This window comes from Molossus molossus, unplaced genomic scaffold, assembly GCF_014108415.1.
Source record: "Molossus molossus isolate mMolMol1 unplaced genomic scaffold, mMolMol1.p scaffold_m16_p_3, whole genome shotgun sequence".
Taxonomy (NCBI): Eukaryota; Metazoa; Chordata; class Mammalia; order Chiroptera; family Molossidae; genus Molossus; species Molossus molossus.
The window spans coordinates 127,756,720-127,779,443 of NW_023425366.1; the positions used below are offsets into that span (position 1 = coordinate 127,756,720).

The 22,724-nt window shown below is 47.2% G+C and overlaps 1 protein-coding gene across 1 annotated transcript in view; it reads right to left on the minus strand.

Moving 5' to 3' along the window:
• Positions 1-21,478, minus strand: part of CACNG3 (calcium voltage-gated channel auxiliary subunit gamma 3) — an 83,328-nt gene extending 61,850 nt beyond the window's left edge. The window contains exon 1 of the mRNA XM_036280106.1: positions 20,855-21,478. Coding sequence (XP_036135999.1) covers positions 20,855-21,065 — 211 coding nt within the window. The 5' untranslated portion in view covers positions 21,066-21,478. The remainder of the gene's footprint in view (positions 1-20,854) is intronic.
• Positions 21,479-22,724: the final 1,246 nt, after the last annotated feature.

The following is a 22,724-nucleotide window of genomic DNA, read 5'->3' on the forward strand; positions in this document are numbered from 1 at the left end:
GCCAGGGCAAAATGGATTAAAGTCTTAAATGTTAAATCCAAAACCATAAATATCCTAGAGGAAAACATAGGCAGTAAAATCTCAGACATCTCTTACAATAGCCAATATTTTTTCTGATATATCTCCTCAGGCAAGGGAAACAAAAGAAAATATAAACAAATGGGACTACATCAAACTAAAAAGTTTTTGCACAGCAAAGGAAACCATCAACACAATGAAAAGACAATCCACTGAATAGGAGAACATATTCACCAATGACACATCTGATAAAGGCTTAATATCTAAAATTCATACAGAACTTATACAACTTAACACCAAAAACCAAACAATCCAATTAAAAATGGGTAAAGGACCTGAATAGACACTTCTCCAAAGAGGACATACAGATGGCCAGTAGACTATAAAAAGATGTTCAGCATCACTAATTATCAGAGAAATGCACATTAAAACCACAATGAGATATTACCTCACACCTTTCAAAATGGTTATCATCAATAAATCAACAAACAAGTGTTGCCAAGGACGTGGACAAAAGGGACCCTAGTATACTGCTAGGATGCAGACTGGTGCAGCCACTGTAGAAAGCAGTATGAAGTCATCTCATAAAAAAAAATTATGACCCAGTGATTCCACTTCTGGGAATATATTAGAAGAAATCCAAAACACTAATTCAAAAGAATATATGCATCTATGTTTGTTGCAGCATTATTTACAACAGCCAAGATATGGGAACAACCCATGCCCATCAGTAGATGTGTGGATAACAATTCTGTGGTACCTTTACACAATACTACTCAGGAGGAAATCTTACCTTTTTCGACACACTAAATTGACCCAGAGAGCATTATGATAAGTGAAATAAGCCAGTCAGAGAAATACAAGTACCATATGATTTCACTTACATGTGGAATCTAATGAATAAAATAAATTAACGAACAAAATAGAAACAGACTCTTAGACCTACAACTGATAGAAAGATGGGAATTGTTGGGCTGTGTTAAAACTGAGAAGGGATTAAGCAAAAAAATCCCCCAGAAACCTCATAGACATTAACAGTACAGTGATTATCCGAGGGAAATGGGGTAGGCGGAGGTAGAAGAGGGTGAAGAGGGAATAAATGGTAATGAAAGGAGATTTGACTTAGGGTGGTGAACACACAAGACAATATACAGATGATGTATTATTGAACTGTACACCTGAAACCTATACTTTTATTAACAAATGTCACCCTAATAAATTCAATTTAAAAATAATTTAAAGAAAGCTCGGCCGGTGTGGCTCAGTGGTTGAGCATCGACCCATGCACCAAGACATCACCGGTTCGATTCCCCGTCAGGGCACATGCCCAGTTGTGGGCCCGATCCACAGTGGGGGGCACGCAGGAGGTGGCCAGTAGATGTTCTCTCTCATCGATGTTTCTATCTCCCTCTCCTTCTCCCTTCCTCTCTCTCTAAATCAATTTTAAAAAAAAGAAAATGTCAGCTCAGATCACGTCACTCTTCTTTTCAAAACTTTCGCTGGCTTCCCATTATCTTTCAATCAGTGCTCCCAACTTTGGCCCTATTGACGTTCAGGGCTAGATAACTCCTTGTCATGGGGACTGTTCCGTGCCTGGCAGAATGTTTAACAACCTCCTTAGTCTTACCCACTAGATATTAATATAGTCCCCCACACCCTAATCCAAGTCATGACAACCAAAACGTCACCAGACACTGCCAAATGTGCCCTGGGGGTGAGGGGCAAAATCATCTGTCTTAGCGTGAACTCGAGGAGTTCTGATCATCTTCAAGGGCATTCCTAGGTCATCCAGAGTGCCAGACTGCAGTCAGTTCCACCCAGACCACATGGACGGAGGAGTAATAAGATGGCATGGTAACACAAAGAAAACCAGAATACACTGGTTCACCAGCGAGGGATATGTTCCAAGACCCACAGTTGATGCCTGAAACATAGAATAGTACTGAATCCCATATATACTATGTTTATTCCTACACACACCTGTTTTCTTTTCTTTCTTTTTTTTTTTTATCCTCACCCGAGGACACTTTTCCATTTTTTGTTCAGGTAGAGTGGGAGGGAGAGACAGGAACAGAGAAAGAGAGAGAAACATCGATGTGAAAGGAACACCTCGAGTGGCCGCCACCCGCACAACCGACCAGGGCCGGGGACAAACTGCAACCGAGGTACGCGCCCCTAGCGGGAACCGAACCCGGGTCTCTCCGGACCGCAGGCCGACGCTCTAACCGCTGAGCCAAACCGGCCAGGGCCACACATCTGTTTTCACTCACAGGAAGTACTTTAGGACTTCTCTTTGGCATATCCGAATTTCAGCATCATTACTCTTGCACTTTGGGGCCATTATCAGGTAAAATAAGGGTGACCTGGACACAAGCACTGAGACATGACAACAGTCGACCTAATAACCGAAAGGGTTGCCGCTGACCACGGTGGGGAGCGTGCGCAGAGCGGAGGCCCTGGGCACAGGATGACTCACGTCCTGGGCAGCATGGAGTGGGGCTCGAGATTTCATCAGCGACTCAGAAGGGCACAATTTAAAACTTATGAATTATTTATTCCTGGAATTTTTTATTTAATATTTTTGGACTGTGGTTGATGACAGGTACCTGAAACCATGGGAAGCAAAACCCTGGATAAAGAAGGACAACTTTGCTGTTGCTAGAAAAAGAGAAACGGACACAGACAAACTAAACAGACAGGAGCCGAGGTTCCTGAAAGCATCCCCAAACCTCCCCTGGAGTTCCCGCTTCTCTCTGTTGCCCAGGCCTGGCACTGGGACCGGCCAGGAGAAAGCTTCAGCGACTCCCTAGCAGTCTCTTCCATTCCCCAGACTCCCCATGTTGCACACACCGTCGGTTTTAATGCGGGTAGAGGATAGACAGTCTGTAAATATAAACCCCATCCACAACTGTAGCTCAGTTTCTCACACTCTGCTTGTGTGCCATGTAGCGAACCTCTTTGTGAGTTCTGGCGAAGCTTTGTTGGTGTTTGTGAACAAAGACACAAGATATGAGGAATCTGTCCGCCGGGCCCTGTCAAACTTTACATCGGTGGGGTTGCATTTTAATCAAAGAATTGTCTTTCAGGGCCCACTGAAATCTCACATTGCGCCTCGCGTCCCAGTGATGGAAGAACGGTGGCTTAGCTCAGCTGCAACTAAAGAGAACTCAAAAACACAGCGACTGGGACCTGCCAAGAGGCCTCATTCATCTCCCAAGAGAGGAAAAAAGGCAGCACTAGAAGGAAATCTTCTGACAAAAAGTATAAAAATGCCTCCTTCATTTTCTCTCCTTAAACTTCAGGTTTGTCAACAGAATTAAACTCCAGCTGTAGCACAGATTCTCAAATCTTTTGGGTGCAGGACACCTTTACATGTGTGCAAATTATTGAGCTGTTGTCCGTGTGAATGAAGTCAATCAATATTTCCTCTATCAGAAAATAATTCAAAAATTTGTTACATATTTATTTTAAATTTATTTGAAAATAATGGTAAACCTGATGGCATGTTAACACATGTTTACATGAAAAATAACTATATTTTCTAGAACCTAAAAAGTGAGAAGAGGAGCATTTATTTTTACATTTTTGCAAAGCTCTTTAGTGTCTGGCTTCATAGAAGGTGGACAGATTCTCATCTCTGCTTCTGTATTTGATCTGCTGACAAATGTTTTGATTCAAGCATCTGAGGAAAATCTAGCTCAGACAAATATGTGGGCAGTAAAGGGAAGTGTTTGAATAGCCTCTGAAGATAACTGTGGCTGGTCTTCTTTGGTACTACACCAAAATTCAACAAGCGGTAGTGTCTTAAAGACTAGTTGCCATGTGGAATCTGACACCAATTTAATTAACTTTTCATGCTCTAGTGCATTAATATCTATTGTTCTAATCTGCTTTGAGTGACTCCACCCACAGATAATTTTGTAACATCATCCATTGGTCATTTGGAAAATATTGGTTCACTGAGTTATGCAGATCTTTGAAATTTAGCACATTTCATTCGCAATGTTTTACAAAATCACACTTGCTCACAGGAGCAGATAGAGGCAAAATTGTGATTTTTCACTGGAAACTTTGAATTTTATCTTTGGCAACAAATACTGTCAGTTGCTTTTCTTGAAGTGATGGGCTCACTGAGCTCATTTTTGAGAAAATGTCTGCCAGATCCCCAAGCCCAAAGAACCGTGATTTGTCCATCAATTGTTTTTTCAAGAAAACATGATGTTTCATGGGGGGAAAGTAGCTGGTTCAGCTCACGCTCAGTCGCACAAGAGCCTTTGCTGGAGACCAACTGCGGACTTTGGCGTAAGGCCCAAGTGCTTCGTGTGTACTTCTCATTGTGTTAGATGCAAGGTTCAAGACTTACTGACATTTGATCAAATTAATACTTTTTCACGGCTTCACCTAGGACTGTTCAAAGTGACAGCAGCGATTTCTCTACCTTGAGTGAGTGGTGGTGGCCACAGTCTAGTGCCTGGGCTCCGGCTCGGGCTCCAGCACAGTCAGCACAGTGGTTGTCCCATCAGTGCAAATGTCAACACAGGGCAAAAGGCAAACACATCTTATTACTACCGTGGAACCTGTCTGATGCTGTAGACCCCATGGCATGGTCTGGGGCGGGGCTCCTCTCACCCCTGGGGTTAGTATACTTTGAGAATGCCGCGCTACAACATCAGCATTAAGGACATCGGCTGCGAGACTTAGAAGTCCTGGGATTGCACCTTACCTCCACCACTCACTAGCTTTGAAAATTTGGTGCCAGTTACTTCTCTGAGATGCATTTTCTCCATCAGTAAAATGGGTACGATGCCCCACAGGCTCTGGCCAGAACAAAGCGAGCTAATGCGTGTCAGCACTCGGTGGGCACTCACCGTCTTCACGTGCTAAGTGCCAGTGCTTCCCAGCGTGGTGCTTAACACCCCCCAAGGGCTGACCACCTCATCGACCAGCGTGGAAGGAATCAGGCCCAAAGACTACAGGTTTGGTTTCCTGGCAGGGCCCCCATCAGCCCTTCCACTCTGGGAAGCAGAGCTGTGAAGGTTCTCGAGGACTAGCAGAGCAGCGGAGCCATGGCCTGGATGAGTCCTTGCTGTTGGCAGAAACTGCAGATGGGCAGGCTCTGTCTGATCTGCTTATCACAGGGAGAGGGTAACAGCACCAGATTAGTACCCACACGTGCCAGGCCCTGTGCTAAGTGCTGTGCAGATATTAACTCGCTAAGTGCCGACGAGGAAACGGAGACAGCGAGATTAAGTGTCATGCCCAAAGTGACACAGCTGGACGTGGTGGACCTGGGATTTGAAGCCAATCAATCTGATTCTAAAGGCTGAGTCTTTTTTTTTTAATCCTCACTCGAAGACATTTTTGCCTGTATCTTCAGATAGAGCAGTGAGGGGGGGGGGAGAAAGAGAGAGAAACACCGATGTGAGAGAGACACATCAAATGGTTGCCACCCACACAACCCCAACCGGGGCCGGGGACAAACTGCAACCAAGGTACGTGCCCTTAGCGGGAACCGAACCCGGGACTCCTCGGTCCATGGGCCGACGCTCTAACCACTGAGCCAAACTGGCCAGGTCAAGGTTGAGTTTTTTTTTTTACTTTTTTTTTTTTATCCTCACCCGAGGACATTTTTCCATTTTTTGCTCAGGTAGAGTGGGAGGGAGAGAGAGGAACAGAGAGAGAGAGAGAAACATCGATGTGAAAGGGACACATCGAGTGGCTGCCACCCGCACAACCGACCAGGGCCGGGGACAAACTGCAACCGAGGTACGCGCCCTTAGCGGGAACCGAACCCGAGTCTCTCCGGACCGCAGGCCGACGCTCTAACCGCTGAGCCAAACCGGCCAGGGCCAAGGTTGAGTTTTTAACTATCATTCTGTACCAAGGAAGCAGGAAAACAGAAGGGGAATTTTTCCAGAAGGTCTTTTTCCCCACCATAAAGTTTATGTTTAAAAAGCCCAATTTTGTTCTAAAATGACTGTTGAAAAGACACTTTTAGTTCATCAGAAACCAGAAAAAAATGGAAAGTGTACCCAAAGCCCAAGTGTGGCTAAACAAATACATGGCAGGACTGTGAGCTGGTTCAGTGTTAGAAAGGAGACGCCACTTGGACATTTTTCTCTGAATGACTCAGAGATTGTGACATGAACCAGCAAAGAGGAAAATGTGATCCTAGAAAACAGCTTAGTTTTGAATTAAACATTATCTGCGTAATCAAACAATGATCAGTGGCTTCAGACTTCGGAATTGATCTATAGCCCAACGTGGAAGACATTAGCAAAGTCACAGAGCAGAATCCAAATGGAATGAATCTGACAATGAAGCAGTAAAAGTGCAGCTCACAGACATGAGTGGGTAGAAGGGGAATGCGCACGTCCTTGTCCTATATGGTGGGAAGCTAAGACATGCTACCCAAGGTGGACTGCAAAACAAATGAAGACTTATGGTATTTTTTAGAAATTAGAAAGATAATCAATAGGGAGGGTGGAGTGAGTTAGCTAAATCCTCACCTATTGTGGCAGGAAGTCAATAGATTATAAATCGAGAAATAGGAGGTAAACATATTATTTAGAGATTCGAATAGAACCACCAGAAGAACCGGGTCAGAAATGGCTATAAAAAAGCTTGCCATGAGGAGTAGGACTTGGGGTGAGGCGGCATGAGCACCCCTGAGGTGGATGCTTGTCATTAATTATTTAAAATATTTTTTCTTTATTGATTTTAGAGAGAGAGGAAGAAAGAGGGAGAGAGAGATAGAAACATGGATGAGAGAGAACATCGATTGGCCACCTCCTGCATGCCCCCCACTGGGGATCGGGCCCACAACCTGGGCATGTGCCCTGACTGGGAATTGAACCGGGACCTCTTGGTGCAGGGGTTGATGCTCAACTACTGAGCCACACTGGCTGGGCGTGATTTGATGTTTTAAATAGAGTCCGCGAGTGTCTTAATAAACTGTAAGATACTTTTTAAAAGCTTTTGATTCAAATATGGAGAGTTTGAACTTGAAGAGAAAAATACAACCTTTCCAATCTTTTTGACTTAGTAGAGTAGAAAAATAAAGAAATGATATTTATTAGATATTGACTAAACTGGGCGTAGAGTCATTTGGGGGTGAAGAAATGAGAAGGTAGTGAGGGTAGAGGGGTAACCTTGCTTGGTCTATTTTTGTTTTAAAAATTATATTGAAAATGTGTTTTTGTATCACTTTTATATTAAAAGTAGTTTAATTAAGAAATACAATAGGAAAAATATGCTACTCAATAGAACATGACAAAAATTAAATATCCAGGATTTTTTAAGAGAGAGAGAGAAACGTCAGGTCACTCAGTGTCTCCATGGATCTCCAGAGGTAGGTTATCACCCTGTTCGCGTTCCCTTCTGCTTAGGACTGCAGACCAGGAGGCCGCGTTCATCTCTCCTGCAGCCCCAGCCCAGAAGTCAGCTCTCCTCTGCGTGCCCGACACACACTGTTCAGTGCACTTGGCAAGTGGGTTTCGAGCACCTTCGGTAGGCCAGGCAACGAGGGGACGCAGAGCCCTGGAGAACGTTTCTGTAACAAGCCACTCCCCACCCGAGGACCCCACTCCGGGCTCCAGGAGCGTCCTGCACTGTTCACCTGGATACAATTCTCAGCATCTTCTCTGCACACGTATAAACTTACCAAAGACAGAAGCTTGTCTGCTTTGTTCTGTGCTGAGTGCTCAGCACCTGGTGTCTGGCACACAGTAGATGCTCAGTCAGTACTTATGGAGCAGGTGACACAGGCTGGAGTCCCAGCGAATGCAAACCACTCACTTCACACCTCCTAAGCCCTCCGGGCTGGGCAGGAGACCTGGGCTGGAGAAGGGTGGGGTCTGTGAGCTGGGGAGGGCCTGCCCAGGAGGACACCGACCCTAAGACTCAGCGAGCGTTAGAAACTTCCACACTGTTGTCGTTTTCTTACCCCTTTTCCCCACAAGGAGAAATAATACTGAAAACAATGTGGGGTTGTGTTCGGGGAAGGACGACAGTGCTGAAGAGAAGCGATTCCATCACGTCCGTGGGAGGAGCCAGGGCGGGCAGAGGCGGTCCAGACCAGAGCAGACGTGCTGCCTGGGGAGCAGGGAGGTCACAGGAGGTGCTCCTCTGCCGAGCAGTGGGGGTGAAAACGCAGACCTGGCAAACTGCCGGACCCGTGGCCCTGGGCGCCCGAGTCCTCACAGCTTCCCTCAAGCCCCTACACGACCTGGCCTCCAGCACCCTCGGTGGTCCGTGCCTCTCCCCTCGCTCCCCTCTTCAGACTCAGTGTTCCTTCTGCCTGGAGCACCCCGCCCTCGAGGGCCACCTCCTTCGTACTTGGATTAGCTGTCACCTGCTCAGGGAACCCCCCCTTGACCACACTGTTCACGTTTCATCCTCCTTCCCACCCGGCCGCCGTCTTGCCTCGGGGCAGGCGCTGGGCTAGGGCTCCACTCCCCAAGGATGGAAGGTCACTGCCGCCGAGCCCGGGGCTCTACCTGGGTAATTGTCTCTGGAGGAGGCCCAGACAGAATTTTCCTTGGTTCAGACCTGAGTATCTCTTGGAAGCCAACCACTGTCACCTCCCCACCGCTTGGAAGCTAAGCCATCGCTCACCACGGAGTGAAAAAGCAGAAAGGAGCAATTGCTATGCTGTGTGGCAGAACTGGACTCAGACTGACATCACTGACTCTTGATTTGATCTTTTTATTTTTCTCTAAACACTTAGAGCCCTTCGATTGTGAGCCATACTTGTCTTTGGTGAAAAGTGCTATTTGGAAAAACTGAGACTAACTTGCTAGTACATATTTTAAGGTATTTTAAGCTGATAAACAGTTCATTGGTTCTGCTGCCCTGTAATTGGCGAAGGGTGAAAATGATTTGCTGTAAGTATGCATCTACATTAACTGCTCTTTGCCAAAACCAATTTCCACAGGTGACAGTGGGATCGTATAGCAGATGAGGTAGATGGAAGACACCGTGATTTTTGGACTCGCTTTAATTTAACAGGCAGGTAGGGTTGCATCTGCAGGCAGCTCTGCACGATGCTGAATGGCATATGCTGCGGAATGCAGAACGGTGGAAGTCCCGTTTCCTAAACATGCAGGTAACTAAATATGTACAGAATCTTAGGCCCGAAGAACAGAAACAGTGTCTGCTGGACGTGTGCACAATATGTCCGCACAACATGTTTTCTCGTCGCTTCCCCGGGTTTGCACCAGAGTGTTGAGGGAATTTCTAAATGAGACTGAACTACTCTGAATAATCTCTGAGGAAAAGATGGAAAATAAGGGGTGGAGAAACAACACCGAGATTTTCAAGACTCTGTAGTCAGACTACCTCAAGCTACAGGCTCCTGCCCTGCCGACAACTGGAAACACTGTGCAGGGCTGGAGCGTGGTATTTAAAAGGTGCTTTGCAAGCACCTAGGAGCGGAGAGCGATTGCTGGGGATTAGTGTAGGTCTCTAGGAGAAGCTCAAGGTGACTGAATTACCTCAAGCAACAGATTCGGTGACTGTCCACTGAGCGTGTGCTCTGTGCAGGCTCTGCTTCCAGGCTGCTGGTCAGGGACATGTGTAGACAGGAGTATTTCGATGACGACATAGCCTCGGACAGGGCCTCTCCACTGTACGCACCTTAAAGGTGGGCCGAGGATGCCGGGTGTTCCTGCTCCACGCTCGTCTCGGCTGCCCATTTCGGGGCTATTCGGACCACGGTTGCTGGGAACCAGACCCGGAGGGACGTGGTCCATGGCAGGCCTGGCGGGAGTTTGGTGGTCTTCCAAGAGGGCGCTGGCCCTCCGTGTGCTGCATTAGAACCGGTTGCGACCCCTAAGTCACAGAGTTACCAGATAGAAATCTTGACTCCTGCTCGACACAGTCTAGAACTCAAATACGTGATGTTCCCAAGTTTAGTCCTCAGGAAGGGGGACAGCCACAGACGTCTCGGCACCCCGGAGTTTGCAAACACCTGTCTTCATTGTAGAAGAGGCCGGACTCTCAGGGGGTCTGCTCACCTGTACCCCATCAGACACTCTGGGAAAAAAACTGTTCTGTTTTGATGGCTGGTGTTGCCTTTTTATAAAATTTGTATTTGGTCTCCAGAGGTGCTGTTCGTTTGCAGCCTGGTGCTGCATTTAAATCGTGTTACTTTTACCGTGCCTTGTCCCTGACTGTGCTTTCTGGATTTGAGATAAATACTGGCAGAAGTCGGGTGTGTGCCTTTTTGTGTATTTCTGGTCGTTGAGTGGTTCAGAGCGTGACTGACACTGGGCCCCGGAGCGGGCGGTCGGAGAAGCCCCGGCACACGGCGCTGGGCCCCGGAGCGGGCGGTCGGAGAAGCCCCGGCACACGGCGCTGGGCCCCGGACGAGGCAGTGAGTACAGTGGTTCAGGCGAAGCTTTTCGTTCCACCCCAGCCGGCACCACCAGCAGGTGACGTGCGAGCTACTTGCCTTCTCTGAGCCCCCGTTTCCTTGTTGGCGGAACAGGCCTGTAGCAGCGCACAGCGCTGGTAGGAGGTTCAGCTGCACCTGCTTACCCAGGTGCGTGGAGTGGAGGGACGAGAGGCAGCACGGACAGGGTTGGAACCCCAGCTCTGCCCCTCACTACGACCCTCTGGGTGTCCGCATCCTCGTCTGTAAATCGGGACGATCGAGGTATGTACCTCCTGAGCTCACAAGGACTGAACGCTGTGTGTCAGGTAGAACCGTGCTGGCATGTGGTATGTGCCTATTAAATACCTACGTAAATACTCAGGGGTAAGCCTAGAAATGTGTGCTCCGTCTGCCCCAGTAATCATAGCTTGGCACAGGGAAGGTGTTCATTAAGTGTTGGCTATTTTTTATTTTTGATATTTCCTTGTCATCTCTTTCTGGGATTCCCGTGGCCCAGCCTCTCCTTCTACAGCTTCTTCGGAAGCAGATGTGAGGATCCATATTGGTATCTCACCTGCTTACTGATCCCAGGAGGATGGGCAGACCTACCCTGGAACTGGGCTCCTCGTGCAAACCAGCGGCCACCCCCAGGGGAGCCTCCTGCCTCGCAAAGCACTAGAAGACCAGAGAGCTTCTAGTCTGCACCTTGCTGTCTGTCTGCACTTGGGAGAAGCCTCGGGAGACCCTCACAGTGCTACCACGTCCTGATTCTCCTCCTCCTCCTTCAGCCCTGCTTTTCCCCAGTTGTCACCAGCGTCTCTGCCCCTTGCCAGGCAGTGTCACTGGTCCTTCAGGTTGTGCCACATTCCTCCTTGCATTCACTGGGTTTTTGCCGGCTCTTCTGTACTTTCGTCTTCGGTTTCCACCTGCAGTCGTAATTCTAAGTGTCACCCCAGGTGGAGCTTACCCACGGAGCTTACCCACGGAGCTACAGGGAGGGGCGCCCTCCTGCGGAGCACCAGCTCTTCACGCTCGCCCACTCGGCAGCTGCGATGTCTGATTCCGTCCCCCTAATCTCTCTCTAGGGTCATTTCTTTTTTTTTAAAAGATTTTTACTGGTTTTTAGAGAGAGAGGAAGAGAGAGAAACATCAACGTGAGAGTGGAACATTGATCGCTGCGTCCTGCACGCCCCTCAGCAGGGATCGAGCCTGCAACCCGGGCATGTGCCCTGACAGGGATCTAACCAGCAACCCCTCGGTGCGCAGGATGACGCCCGGCAAACTGAGCCATGCTGGCCAGGGCTGGGGCCATGTCTTTTTATTGCCATCATAACACTGACTCCCAAAGTTTTCTTCTCTTTCCAGCCCCAACAGATATTATTTCCTGTGTACTTGGTCAGGGGCTGCCTTTGCCTGGAGAGCATTAGAGAGAGGGGGTCTCAGGCACTTTCTTTCAACCTCTGCACCCCTCTGAGAAAGGCCAAAGAGGACCTGAGCAACGAAGGAGACGAGAATTCGCCAGGAAAGAAAAGATGACCCGACAGAATACCTGATCAGATGAAGAGTCTATGAGACAGGCAAATAGTGCAAGAAAAAGAAAAGCAATTCGATACCCTTAGAAAAACAGATGGGTACTTCCAGAAACAGAATGTTATGCCTTTCTATACATTTATTCAGTGAGATATAGCAGGGATCAGCAGACTTAACTTTGTTGTTGTTGTTGTTGTTAATCCTCACCAGAGGATATTTTTCCATGGATTTTTTGGTAGAGTGGAAGGGAGGGAGGGAGAGAGAGAGAAAGAAACATCGACGTGAGAGAGACACATCAATTGATTGTCTCCTGCACAACCCTGACCAGGGCCAGGCATTGAACCTGCAACCCAGGCACGTGCCCGTGACCGGGAATTGAACCCATGACTTTCAGTATGCGGGCTTATGCTCTAACCACTTAGCCAAACTGGTCAGGGCAGCAAACTCTACTTTTTCTGTAAAGGGCCAGACAGTAAATTTTAGGCTTGGCAGGGGAGGCAGCAAAATCGAGGGTACTAGGTAGGCATGTATATAATGAGAGAAAACAAATTTCCATACATTTTTTATTGGCAGCATTCAAAATTATAGGTGCTGAAATTTGAATTTCTTATTTTTATGTGTCATGAAATATTATTGGATATTATTTAATTTTCAACCATTAGAAATGTAGAAAATATTCTTAGAGTGTAGGTTGTACAAAAATAGTCAATGGGCTGATTTCGGCGCATAGGCTGCAGTTTGCCAACCCTGAGATCTATGCCTCACATTCCACACAATGTTGTCTTAAAATTCGAGCATTTTAGAGTCAAAGCATGATTATATATATCTTGTTAATTTGATGAGTCTCAAATCAGTGGCGTATAAATGTGTAACTGTTCTGTCTTTTAACTGTGTTACATCCAATCCCTCATTTCTTCAATGATATTTTGGGCTGATTTCATAACTTCCCAGTCACTTTTGGTTGCTAAAACTTCCAATTATAGCCCTGGCTGGTTTGGCTCAGTGGTTAGAGTGTGGGACAGCGGACCAAAGGGTTGTGGGTTCGATTCTGGTCAAGGGCATGTACCTCGGTTGTGGTTTGATCCCTCGCCCTGGTCGGGGTCCTGCAAGAAGCAACCATTCGATGTGTCTGTGTCTCTCTCACATCAATGTTTTTCTCTCTCTCCCTCCCTCCCTCTCACTCTGTCTGAAAATCAATGGGAAAAATATCCTTGGATGAGAATTTTAAATAAAATAAAAACTCCCAACTGTGTGTCTGATTGCAAAGTTACATCCCTGGCCCTCCCTCCTGCAGATCTAGCACGTCCAGTCTGTGGTGGCAGCGAGCAGGATGTGCCCTCGGCTGGGTGAGGGCGCAAACCTCCGCTCCTCCGGCGCCCGCTGACGGCCGGGACTCCGCGTGGCGGGGCTCTACCAGCCGCTGTCTTGTGGAGACGCGGGCACTGGCTACTGGGGGCCCTTTCCACCCCCACTCACTTCTCTGATGTGGGCTATCAGTCAGGTCCAGCCTTTTCCATCGCACCTTGGCTCCCACCACCGACAACTCGCGGCCCCACCTACTGAGCCGGGGGACCTGTGAACATTCTTAAAGGCCCTCCTTCCTTTGGATACATTCAGTTCTGGACCAAGGTGCATGGTTTGGGAAGTGGACCAGGGGTGACGCTCCGCCCTGCCTGACCCCTAAAGCCAAGCAATCCTGGGCCGGGCAGCGTCTTCGCTGTCATTCAACCCTGGCTCTTCTTGCCTAGCAGGCTGCCCTGCTGGGTGGGACGCTGGCGGGATGGCTCAAGGGCAGCTACCCACTACTGGGTCCTCTGACGCACAGGCCCTCCCATCGCTGTCTCCCTTGGCCCTGGCGCTTCCCTCGACTCTGCTGATGTCCGATCCAGGAAGGGCACGCAGCCTCCTCCTTCTCCAGGTGCCCCCCTTGTCTTCTGTTTGTTAATCCTTAACCCGAGGACATTTTCCCCAATGATTTTTAGATAGAGTGGAAGGGAGGGAGGGGGAGAAAGAAGAAACAACCATGTGAGAGCGACACATCGATTGGTTGCCTCCTGCACAACCCTGACCAGGGATTGAACTTGCAACCCAGGTACATGCCCTTGACGGGGAATCGAACCTGTGACCCTTCAGTGCTCGGGACAATGCTCTAACTGCTGAGCCAAACTGGCCAGGGTGAGGCACCCTCAATATTGATCAATAATTCTTGGAGCCATCGAGGAACGAGAAGTACTGGGGAAGAGTAGTGCTATAAGAAAGCTAACATCATCTGTCTTAGCAAATGGCTATTGTCTGAAGGGAATAAATCAAGGACTAGTGGTCAAAATATCATTCAGGGGTATGAAGGAATGTAAGAACTACACGAAGAGCTAACACAGACACTGCTGAAAGCACTGACTACTTTTGTTTTATTATCTTACAGGTGAGGAGACGCGTGCTCGGAGGTTAGCCAGCTTCTAAGGTCTCCCAGAGAGAAAATGACAAGACCCAAGCAAGAGCTCAGGTCTACCTGCCCCCAGAGCCCCTGCTGTGCGATATTCTCTGTTGTCTCTGGTAAATTATTAAAGGCCCATGTGCTCGCACAAAGGGCTGAGAGGTGGGCTCTGTCAGAGCGGCGGGGATGGGGGAGAAAGCAGCATTGGAGTTTTGTAGGCTTCTCTTCACTCCCAGGAAAGTGGTTCATTGGGGGTACTTTCACATGTCAAAGTATAATTTTCAAATGGCTAGAAACACAATTCTCCTACAATACACAGGGAATTCACGTCAAGTTTACTCAGCGTGTCAGGGAGGGAGCCAGCAGAATGGAAGAGCTGGTTCAAAGGAGGATGTTACATATTATTTCCAGTGAAAGTATTCTGAAATCAGATTGGGAAGTTAGATATAAATCTGATTACTGACCTGGAGGGTAGGCAATAAATCCACAACATTTGTGTTTATCTCCTCTAATGAACAGAAACCATTTGCATCTCTACTGAACAAAAATGTATCTGCATCTCCTGAAGCTGTCTGCACGTAACCGTGCGGCGGGCGCCAATCCACAGTGGCAGCAAAGTCAGACACAGTCACATTCCCCTAGACTAGGGCCTAGAGGATCAGATGGCCCCTTAGGTAAGCTTGTTAGACACTGGTCTATGAGAACATTAAAAGGAAAAGCTATCTTTTTGCCCAATTCCTTGTTTTATTTTTTTCCTGATGCATGCTGGTATCCCACACCGGTCACCCAGCCATGGAATGCAAATCGCTTGCCTTTATTCAAACCCAGAAGACAAAGTTCCAAATAATGAACAAAACAGAGGTATGTCAAGGCATCTAGTTCCTCAGATGGGTCAAATCCTAGAGTCAGAATGTAGAGGGGCTGGCTTTGAGGTAGAAAGAAGAGGAGTAGGTTCTTTCCACCTCCTAGGATCACATCTAGGAACAAGATTCAAAATATGTAAACACCGTTAGGACACAGGACCTGCCATTCGGAGCAGATGCTCGCCGGGCTGGAGCAGGACCACGCAGCCCTGCTGGGCCAGATCCCCACCCTTTACTCGACAGATCTTCAGATGCCTGGGAGGTTCCGGGAAGAACCAGGGGGCTGGACTGATAGTGGGGGTTGGGGCGGGGGGACTTGAGCCAGGAGCTGTTTACCAACAGGTAGGAAACATTTCAACATTTTAATAACTTGTCTGGCTATACAGGCACGTTCTGGCTCACACTCTTCCAATCCTGTCTCCCCCCCAATCCTGACTTGCCCCCAAACACAGTCACCTTCACGCCTTCTCATCCTGCCTTAAGATTCCAGCCACTTCTCTCTTTGATCTGCTTCTTGGGCTTTAGGGACGGGAGGGGAACAGTGCAGGGAGGGAGCAGGGCAGAGGTCAGGAGCAGGAGGGAGCACAAGAGAGTATTGATGTGCTCTGCACCCATGTGGAAGAGACACTACAGCGTTAGATCTAGGACAGGCGGCACAGAATGACTGACTCCTCGGTACTGTTCTTAAGCTCCAGGGACATAGCAGTGCCACCAACAGGCGGGAATCTCTGTCTTTATCGAGTGTATAGTCTACTGGGGAAAGACGAGACAGGAAAAGTATGCGCTAATGCATGGAGAGCCCCTGGCCCTGGGCGTGGCACCCAGGGAGTCCTCACACAGGGCTACGTCCTTCTCCCCCCCCCCTCAGTCTTCACAGCTTCTACACGAGTGCATCACTACGACCGGAACCTGGCTGGCTGACAAACGTCAACCATCTGGAGATTTGGAAATATGGGGGAACTTCTAATGACTGGCTAATTTTTTTCAGTTTTTCAGCCAGATGTTTGATGTCATCCAGGCCCATCTGTAGCAGAAATAACAGTTTATTGAAACTCTTTTTCATAATTTTAATTTCCCTGTTCTAAAATCATAAGTGGGCTGTCTTTTCTTAGTAGGCATTTTTTAATAAATCAAAAAAGTGATTATTGATTAATGAAGAGCAATTCAGTAATCAAATTTGAAAACATAAAAAATTTTAACTAAAAGGGCCTTTTAGATCATTTCCAGGATTCAAAACTGGCAGCCCCTGGGTCAACTCAGCGACAGGGTGAGTTTTATTTGGCTGACATTATGTTTTTCTTTTGTTGTTGTTTGTTTTCTTAATCCTCGCCCGAGGATATTTTTCCATTTGTCTTCAGATAGAGTGAGAGAGACATGGATGTGAAAGGAACACGTTGACTGGTTGCCTCCCTTATGACCCTGACCAGGGCTGAATCACAACCAAGGTATGTACCCTTGACAGGAATTGAACCGACGATTCTTTGATCCATGGGTCGACGCTCTAACCACTGGGCAAAACCAGCCAGGGCTGACATGTTTTTAAAATTTTTAATTAGTTGCTCACATTTTAAAAGTCAAGAGAGTTAATATCTGGCATTTTAAAATTTGAAATATTGAGCCAAATTGGTACACATTTCCCCAGGGTAAAAATTCACTTAAGCTAAGTTGTAATTGTCCCTTAAATGGGGCTTGTGTTCTCCAATTGGCCACAGTCCCCACCACTCTCTATTGCCCCCACACTGAGACAAAGTTTCAGTTATCATGTATCTTCTTAAATGCACTGTTCCTCCCTCCCTGACAGAATTGAATTAAGAGGACTGTGAAATGCTTTTTTCACACTTTACATTACCTGCGTAGTTCACATGAAAATTTAGGTTTGGTACTCCTTATTCTTACCTGAAGCTCTCATTTTAGACTTGGGTAAACCGGGGTTCAAACCAGGAAAAGAACATATACAATTGACATAACTGTTAGTGACAGAAACGGGACTAGCTGCCAGGGTCCCTCGCTCCTGGGCCAGCGCAGTGGTCTTTCTGCTCTCTAAGTACATCACTTTGATTGTTTTTAGGGCTTCAAGAGGTTTTCCTAGTGAGAACATCACATGTCAAACATGTTGTCATTCAAATTCACACGCTGCTGTTGAAAACCCACAGCAGACTGGGCTCTCTTCTGTGAATGCCTTGCGTGCTTTCCAGATAACGAGGCAGGCATTCGTTTGCTTTCCCAGTGTGGGCGTCTCTACACAGGTTGACTGTTTTTTCATTCAAAGCATGTCCTTTGCTGCCTCTGAGTTTGTGCCTGTCTGGTGGCTCCTGTGCCCCTGCAGACACTGCACAGACATACTGCAGGTCCTGGGCCCGGAGTGTCTGCATGTGTCTGGGCATCCTCACCAGCTGATGTCTGCGCCAGCAGCAGCCTATCCGCCAGAGCGCAAGGTGCTCTCCGGCAGACGCCCGAGAAGCAACATGGCTCAACTGAAGGAAGTAACTGCTGAGTTGAGGTATGTGACCTTGGGAAAGCTATATGCCTTCTCCAGCCTCAGTTTCCTCATCTGTAAAATAAGGGTGATAATACCTATTTCACTGAGTTCCTTTGAAGATGAAAGTTAATTTTTCAAAATTCTTAGAACAGTCCTAACACCTAGTAAATGCCAATATAAATGACATTTTGGTGAGTTATAGAAATGAAAACTGGAAACATCCCCTGTGTAACTTCACCAATGGGACCCTTCCTAACACACACAGTCATCCCCAGCCCCTTTGTAAACAGTACATGTTGGATTTAACCTGGTAATTGCTTGGAGGACTTTTAGGAAATTCAGACTCCAGTGAGCCACTGCAGGCCTATGAAAACAGAGAATCTAGTTGTGGAGTCTGATAATCTATTCTTTCTAAGCTTTTTATGTGATTCTGATGACTAGCCAAGTTTTGGAAGCATTTGATGTACTCGAATATCTTTCTTATGCTTGAATATCTTTGGTGGTGAGAAACTCATCACCTCTCAAAGCTTCCTATTCTGCACAGAGGCAAACCTGTTCGCCTCTAGCTTGCACTTCTACCCCCTTGAGGCCACACGGAACATTTCAAATCTCTTTTCATAGGAGAGCTCTCCAGCTGTGGCAGACAGCTGCCACGCCCTGCTGAGCACTCTCTTCTTTTGGACCAAAGGGCTATATTCTCACATGCAAAAAAGGAAAAAGAAAAGGTATGAATGAACTAATTCTTCTAATTAGATATCTATAAAAATGAGTTTTAAGACCCCCACCCCCTAGTCATCCTATGACACTTAAAGGGCCAGAAAAAGTGCGATGTCGAGGCTCTGGGACATAGGAGATACCAAACAAGAGATGGTTGTGCACCTTCATTTCATTAGAGCATGGGTCTGTCTACTGCATGTGTCTGCCCCTGCAGAAATCAGAGGCTTCTGCAAATGTCTAAATGTTTGATGTAGTCAGTACATGAAGGAAAATCTTGGCTTCAGTTTTAGCCAGGCCCATCTAGGTGTTGGTTGTATGGATGTACACATAGCTAAAATTTTGTTGCGATTCATTAAAGTTTATGAATCTTACTCTATTTGATACTTCAAAAATGTATCTGGATGAAATTTCATGAAGACTGAAACAAATTTTCTCAAAAGAGTTCATCTGACCAAGAACATATCTTAGATTCATCCAAGTCCTGCTTGATTCAAATTCTCTCTTCTCACAGAACGCCTGGGTAGGACTCCAATTCTTTGTACCAACTGTGGGCGTTGGACATGATGTTGGAAAAAAGAGAACAGTTGAGAAGTGTTTAGGGTTCAAGAATCTTAGGCCCTAAAGAGGGAAGCTAAAATTGGTGTTGAATTGTGTGTTCCAAGGTTTAGCTCCAAGAGGCAGAAGAATCAAAAATAACTGAAACATGGTGTCCATGTGTAGACATGGGTAAGAGTCTCAGACTTTGTATACCATCCCTAGAACCATGTAAGCATCCAAATATCCACAAAATTACAGCTTTACAAAGATAACTCAATTCCTTATTGTCAATATAGGAAAGCAAATTGTGGAATTTCCCTAAGGTAAATGACTTCACCATACCCAACCAGAAACAACACAAATGTTAGCTCTTTGTCAATGTTTAGGAAAGCATTATTCTAGAATTTTCATCAGTACACTGGATACAATATGAGGTTTGGGTAGTGCTAACTGAAGACTACCTATTCCAAATTAATCATTTCCCAGATTAATAAACTGAGGGTTGAAAAGGGCACATATCTTAGCCAAGGTCATACAGATAATTTTCAGCGTTGTCCAGGTATTCTGACTTCATGTACAGCGATCCTGCTTGCATTTAAAGTAGTCCTTTCCCATCTGGACTTCCCACCAGTTGCAAATTTGCACTGGAAACAGACTCAATTGTAGTAACTCTTACAGTCAGAAGAGCAGTTGTTCAGTGTTGGACATGGGAAGAAGGCCAGGGATGAAGCAATATTACACTAGCAAGTGATGTCATAGCATGATTTCCTAAGTGGCTGACATAAATGCAAGTTCTCAAGAAGCCCTGACAAGTGCCAGCCAGTGAGAATGCAGGCATGAAGAACCAATGATGAGCAGGGGAAGGGAGCATGTAGGAAACCCAGATTCCCTTACCTATCATTGTGACAAGCATCGCAGATTCCTTAGAAGCCCAAGAAAATTCCCTTCTAACCCTTTAATCCAGGGCCTTCCCTCAGGCACATCGGCTCCAAAAGCTTTGATTTTGTTCTCTATCTTTCTGTTTCTCCCCACTGACATCAGCCATTGCCCAGTGATGCTGAGGGTGACTCCAGTATAGTGAAAGCAAGTTTAATAGTGAGACAGGCTACCCAAGAGCTTGACATTCTAAAACTGATCTGTCCTTTTCATTGTAATTGAGAGCTAATTCTCAATTTTTTAAATTAGAAGTGATAAGATGCCATCCTTAGAGAATCAATCCTATGCAAATAACATGGAAATATATTTGTTGGATTTGGGGATGATTTAGGAAAGAAGACAGGTCGATACCAAATACCAAGACTAGTTTGATTTTGATCCCAAAATAATAAAATGTGTACTAATAAGAAAATTTTTTAAAAAATATGTGTGTGCATGTGTATGTAGGGGTTCACATATGTTAGTCTGGAACTGGTTGGCAATGGAAGTTCATGAAAATATCTACTTAGACCAAACTCAGAAGAAACTGATAAGACTATGTTGAGAAAAAAAGAGTGTATCAGGCTAGGTCAGGGAGTCTCTCTCTCCCTCTCCCTCCCTCCCCCTCCCCCACTGAAACATAATTAAAGCAAAGCCAAAGACCCCATCTGAAGCCAGAGATCAAAGCAGTTCACAATACGACTAGAGATTTTGTGTTTGAAGACTCATCTCAATTGCAGAAGCTGCCTAGAATGCTACAAAATCTCAGCTCATGAAGCTTAAACCAAAACAATCAATAAGATCCAAACCCTTCGTCCCACACAACACAGCATTAGTCTTGCTGGGAACAGTCTGGACATCTGCACATTCTCGGCAATGATCTGAATCATTTATTTTTCCCATTCACTACCTCTACCTCCCCAAGCCCCCAGCTGAATACCAGAATATCAGAAACTGGATTATTATTGAGAGGAATTTGTAAATACCTTCTAGGCAGCAGGTCCTCCACAGCCCGGAGTGTGTCATTACTTCTTCATTCTTTCTGCTGGTTTCATTATCACTTGTAGATTTAGTCCTGCACACACCTCTGGAATATAACCAGTAGTCCGTGCCCACTGCAATGGTCATTAAACTAAAAGCTGCGAAGGCTCCCACAGTGGTGATCAACATCTGGATACCTCTGTCACACATCCTCATAATTCTTCATGGTATTCTGAATGGCTGGGGGTTGAAGGGGAAGTTCAATGCCAGAGGAGAAAAATCACTCTGCAGCTGGGTAACCTAGGATAGGCTCTTCCAAAAATTCGGGTCTCCTTTTGTCAGCATCCACAGGGACTTGGGGAAAGCTGGGATTTCCTGTCTGAGCTCTCTCTGGTTCCCTGGCTCGCCTAGGGCCCTCGGAAGGGTGCAGACTCCAGGGGGTTGGTCCACATCACTGCTGCCTTCTGAGGGTCCCTGGGTTCCTTTCATTCCTCAGGAGCTTGGTCAAGATGAGAGTCCGTGCAAAGCATGGCTCCGGAGCCTGGAGCTGTCAGCTCGGTTTGAGATGCGCTGGCTCCTCGCAGCCCCGGGAGACTCAAGGCAAAGAAATCCAGAGAGGTCTCTGTGTGTGCGCGCGCTCGCGCGTGCATGTGCGTGCGTGTGTGTGTGTGTGTGTGTGCGCGCGCGCGCGCCAGCGCGTGTGCTGGGGGTGAGGGCGGATGGCAAAAAATAGCACTGCTAGGAGGCGAGTCGCTGAGAAGAGTGTTCACTGCTTCCCCAGCCTCCCAGGAAAGCTCTCCGCCTGCTCCCCACACCCCCGCTCAAACTGGAGAAAAGACAGTCCTGGGGCAGGGGCCGGCGGTTTCAGTAGGGGGCGAAGGTCCGTGGTGCTGAACGGACAGCACCTTCTCGTTGCCCCGCCTTCGTCTTCCTAACGCCCGGGCTTCGGGTCCGTGGTGCTGAACGGACAGCTACCGCCTGTCACTCTCGCTGCTGCACCCCCGCCTTTCCAGCGCCTGGGCTAGAGACCTGGGCTGCAGAAGGGTCTTCCTACCCCACGCTCTTCCCCAGTCCCTTCCCAGGCCAGGCAGCTGACTCGGATCTGTCTAGTCAAGCCCACGCTCCGCGCAAAGTTTGGGGAGCCCAGAGCAGTCAGAGCCCCGGTTCCTCGCGCTGCAGCACGACCCTGTTCCTCTGCTCCCGCAAGGGTTAAGGAAAGGGGAAGGGAAGAAGCCCGCAGCGCACTCTGGCGCTCTTATATCTCGCACCCAACGCCGCGTCCCCACCTTCCCCCACCCCGAACCCCACCACCACCAATGAGCCAGGCAAGTTTGCCTTTGCTGTGGGCGCTGTTGGAACCCACTGGGAAAGACCGAGTCTTCTTAAAGGGACTTGTGACTCTGGATGACGGTTCTATGGCTCACTTGGGCCGGCAAAAAGTGTTGTCACAGACACAGCTGTGTATAGTCTGTCTCAATTTGGTTCCCCACGAAACAAGCCAATATGTCTACCTTCCTTTCTCTGGAGCTCTGGTTTACACTGGAGACAAGGTGCTCAGATCAGACCAGACCTGTTCATATACATATAATCATGTATTCCTATAAGACAGCAGGGCTAATTGTATATAGACTCCATTGCACATACATCAGGGACTTGAGAAAAGGGAGGTTAAATATTGATCTGAGTATACCTCATTAATTTTAACATTTCTACATTGGAAAGGATGGATTCAAGGGGGGGGGGGTCACTGAAAATGTCAGGTTCTTTCCAAATATCCTTATCTAAGTTAGACCAGAAGCCTGCACAGTTAAGTCTGCTTTTCTTGTTAGTCCAAAGTGCAAATGCCATGGCACATCCGAGAGGTAGTGACACTCT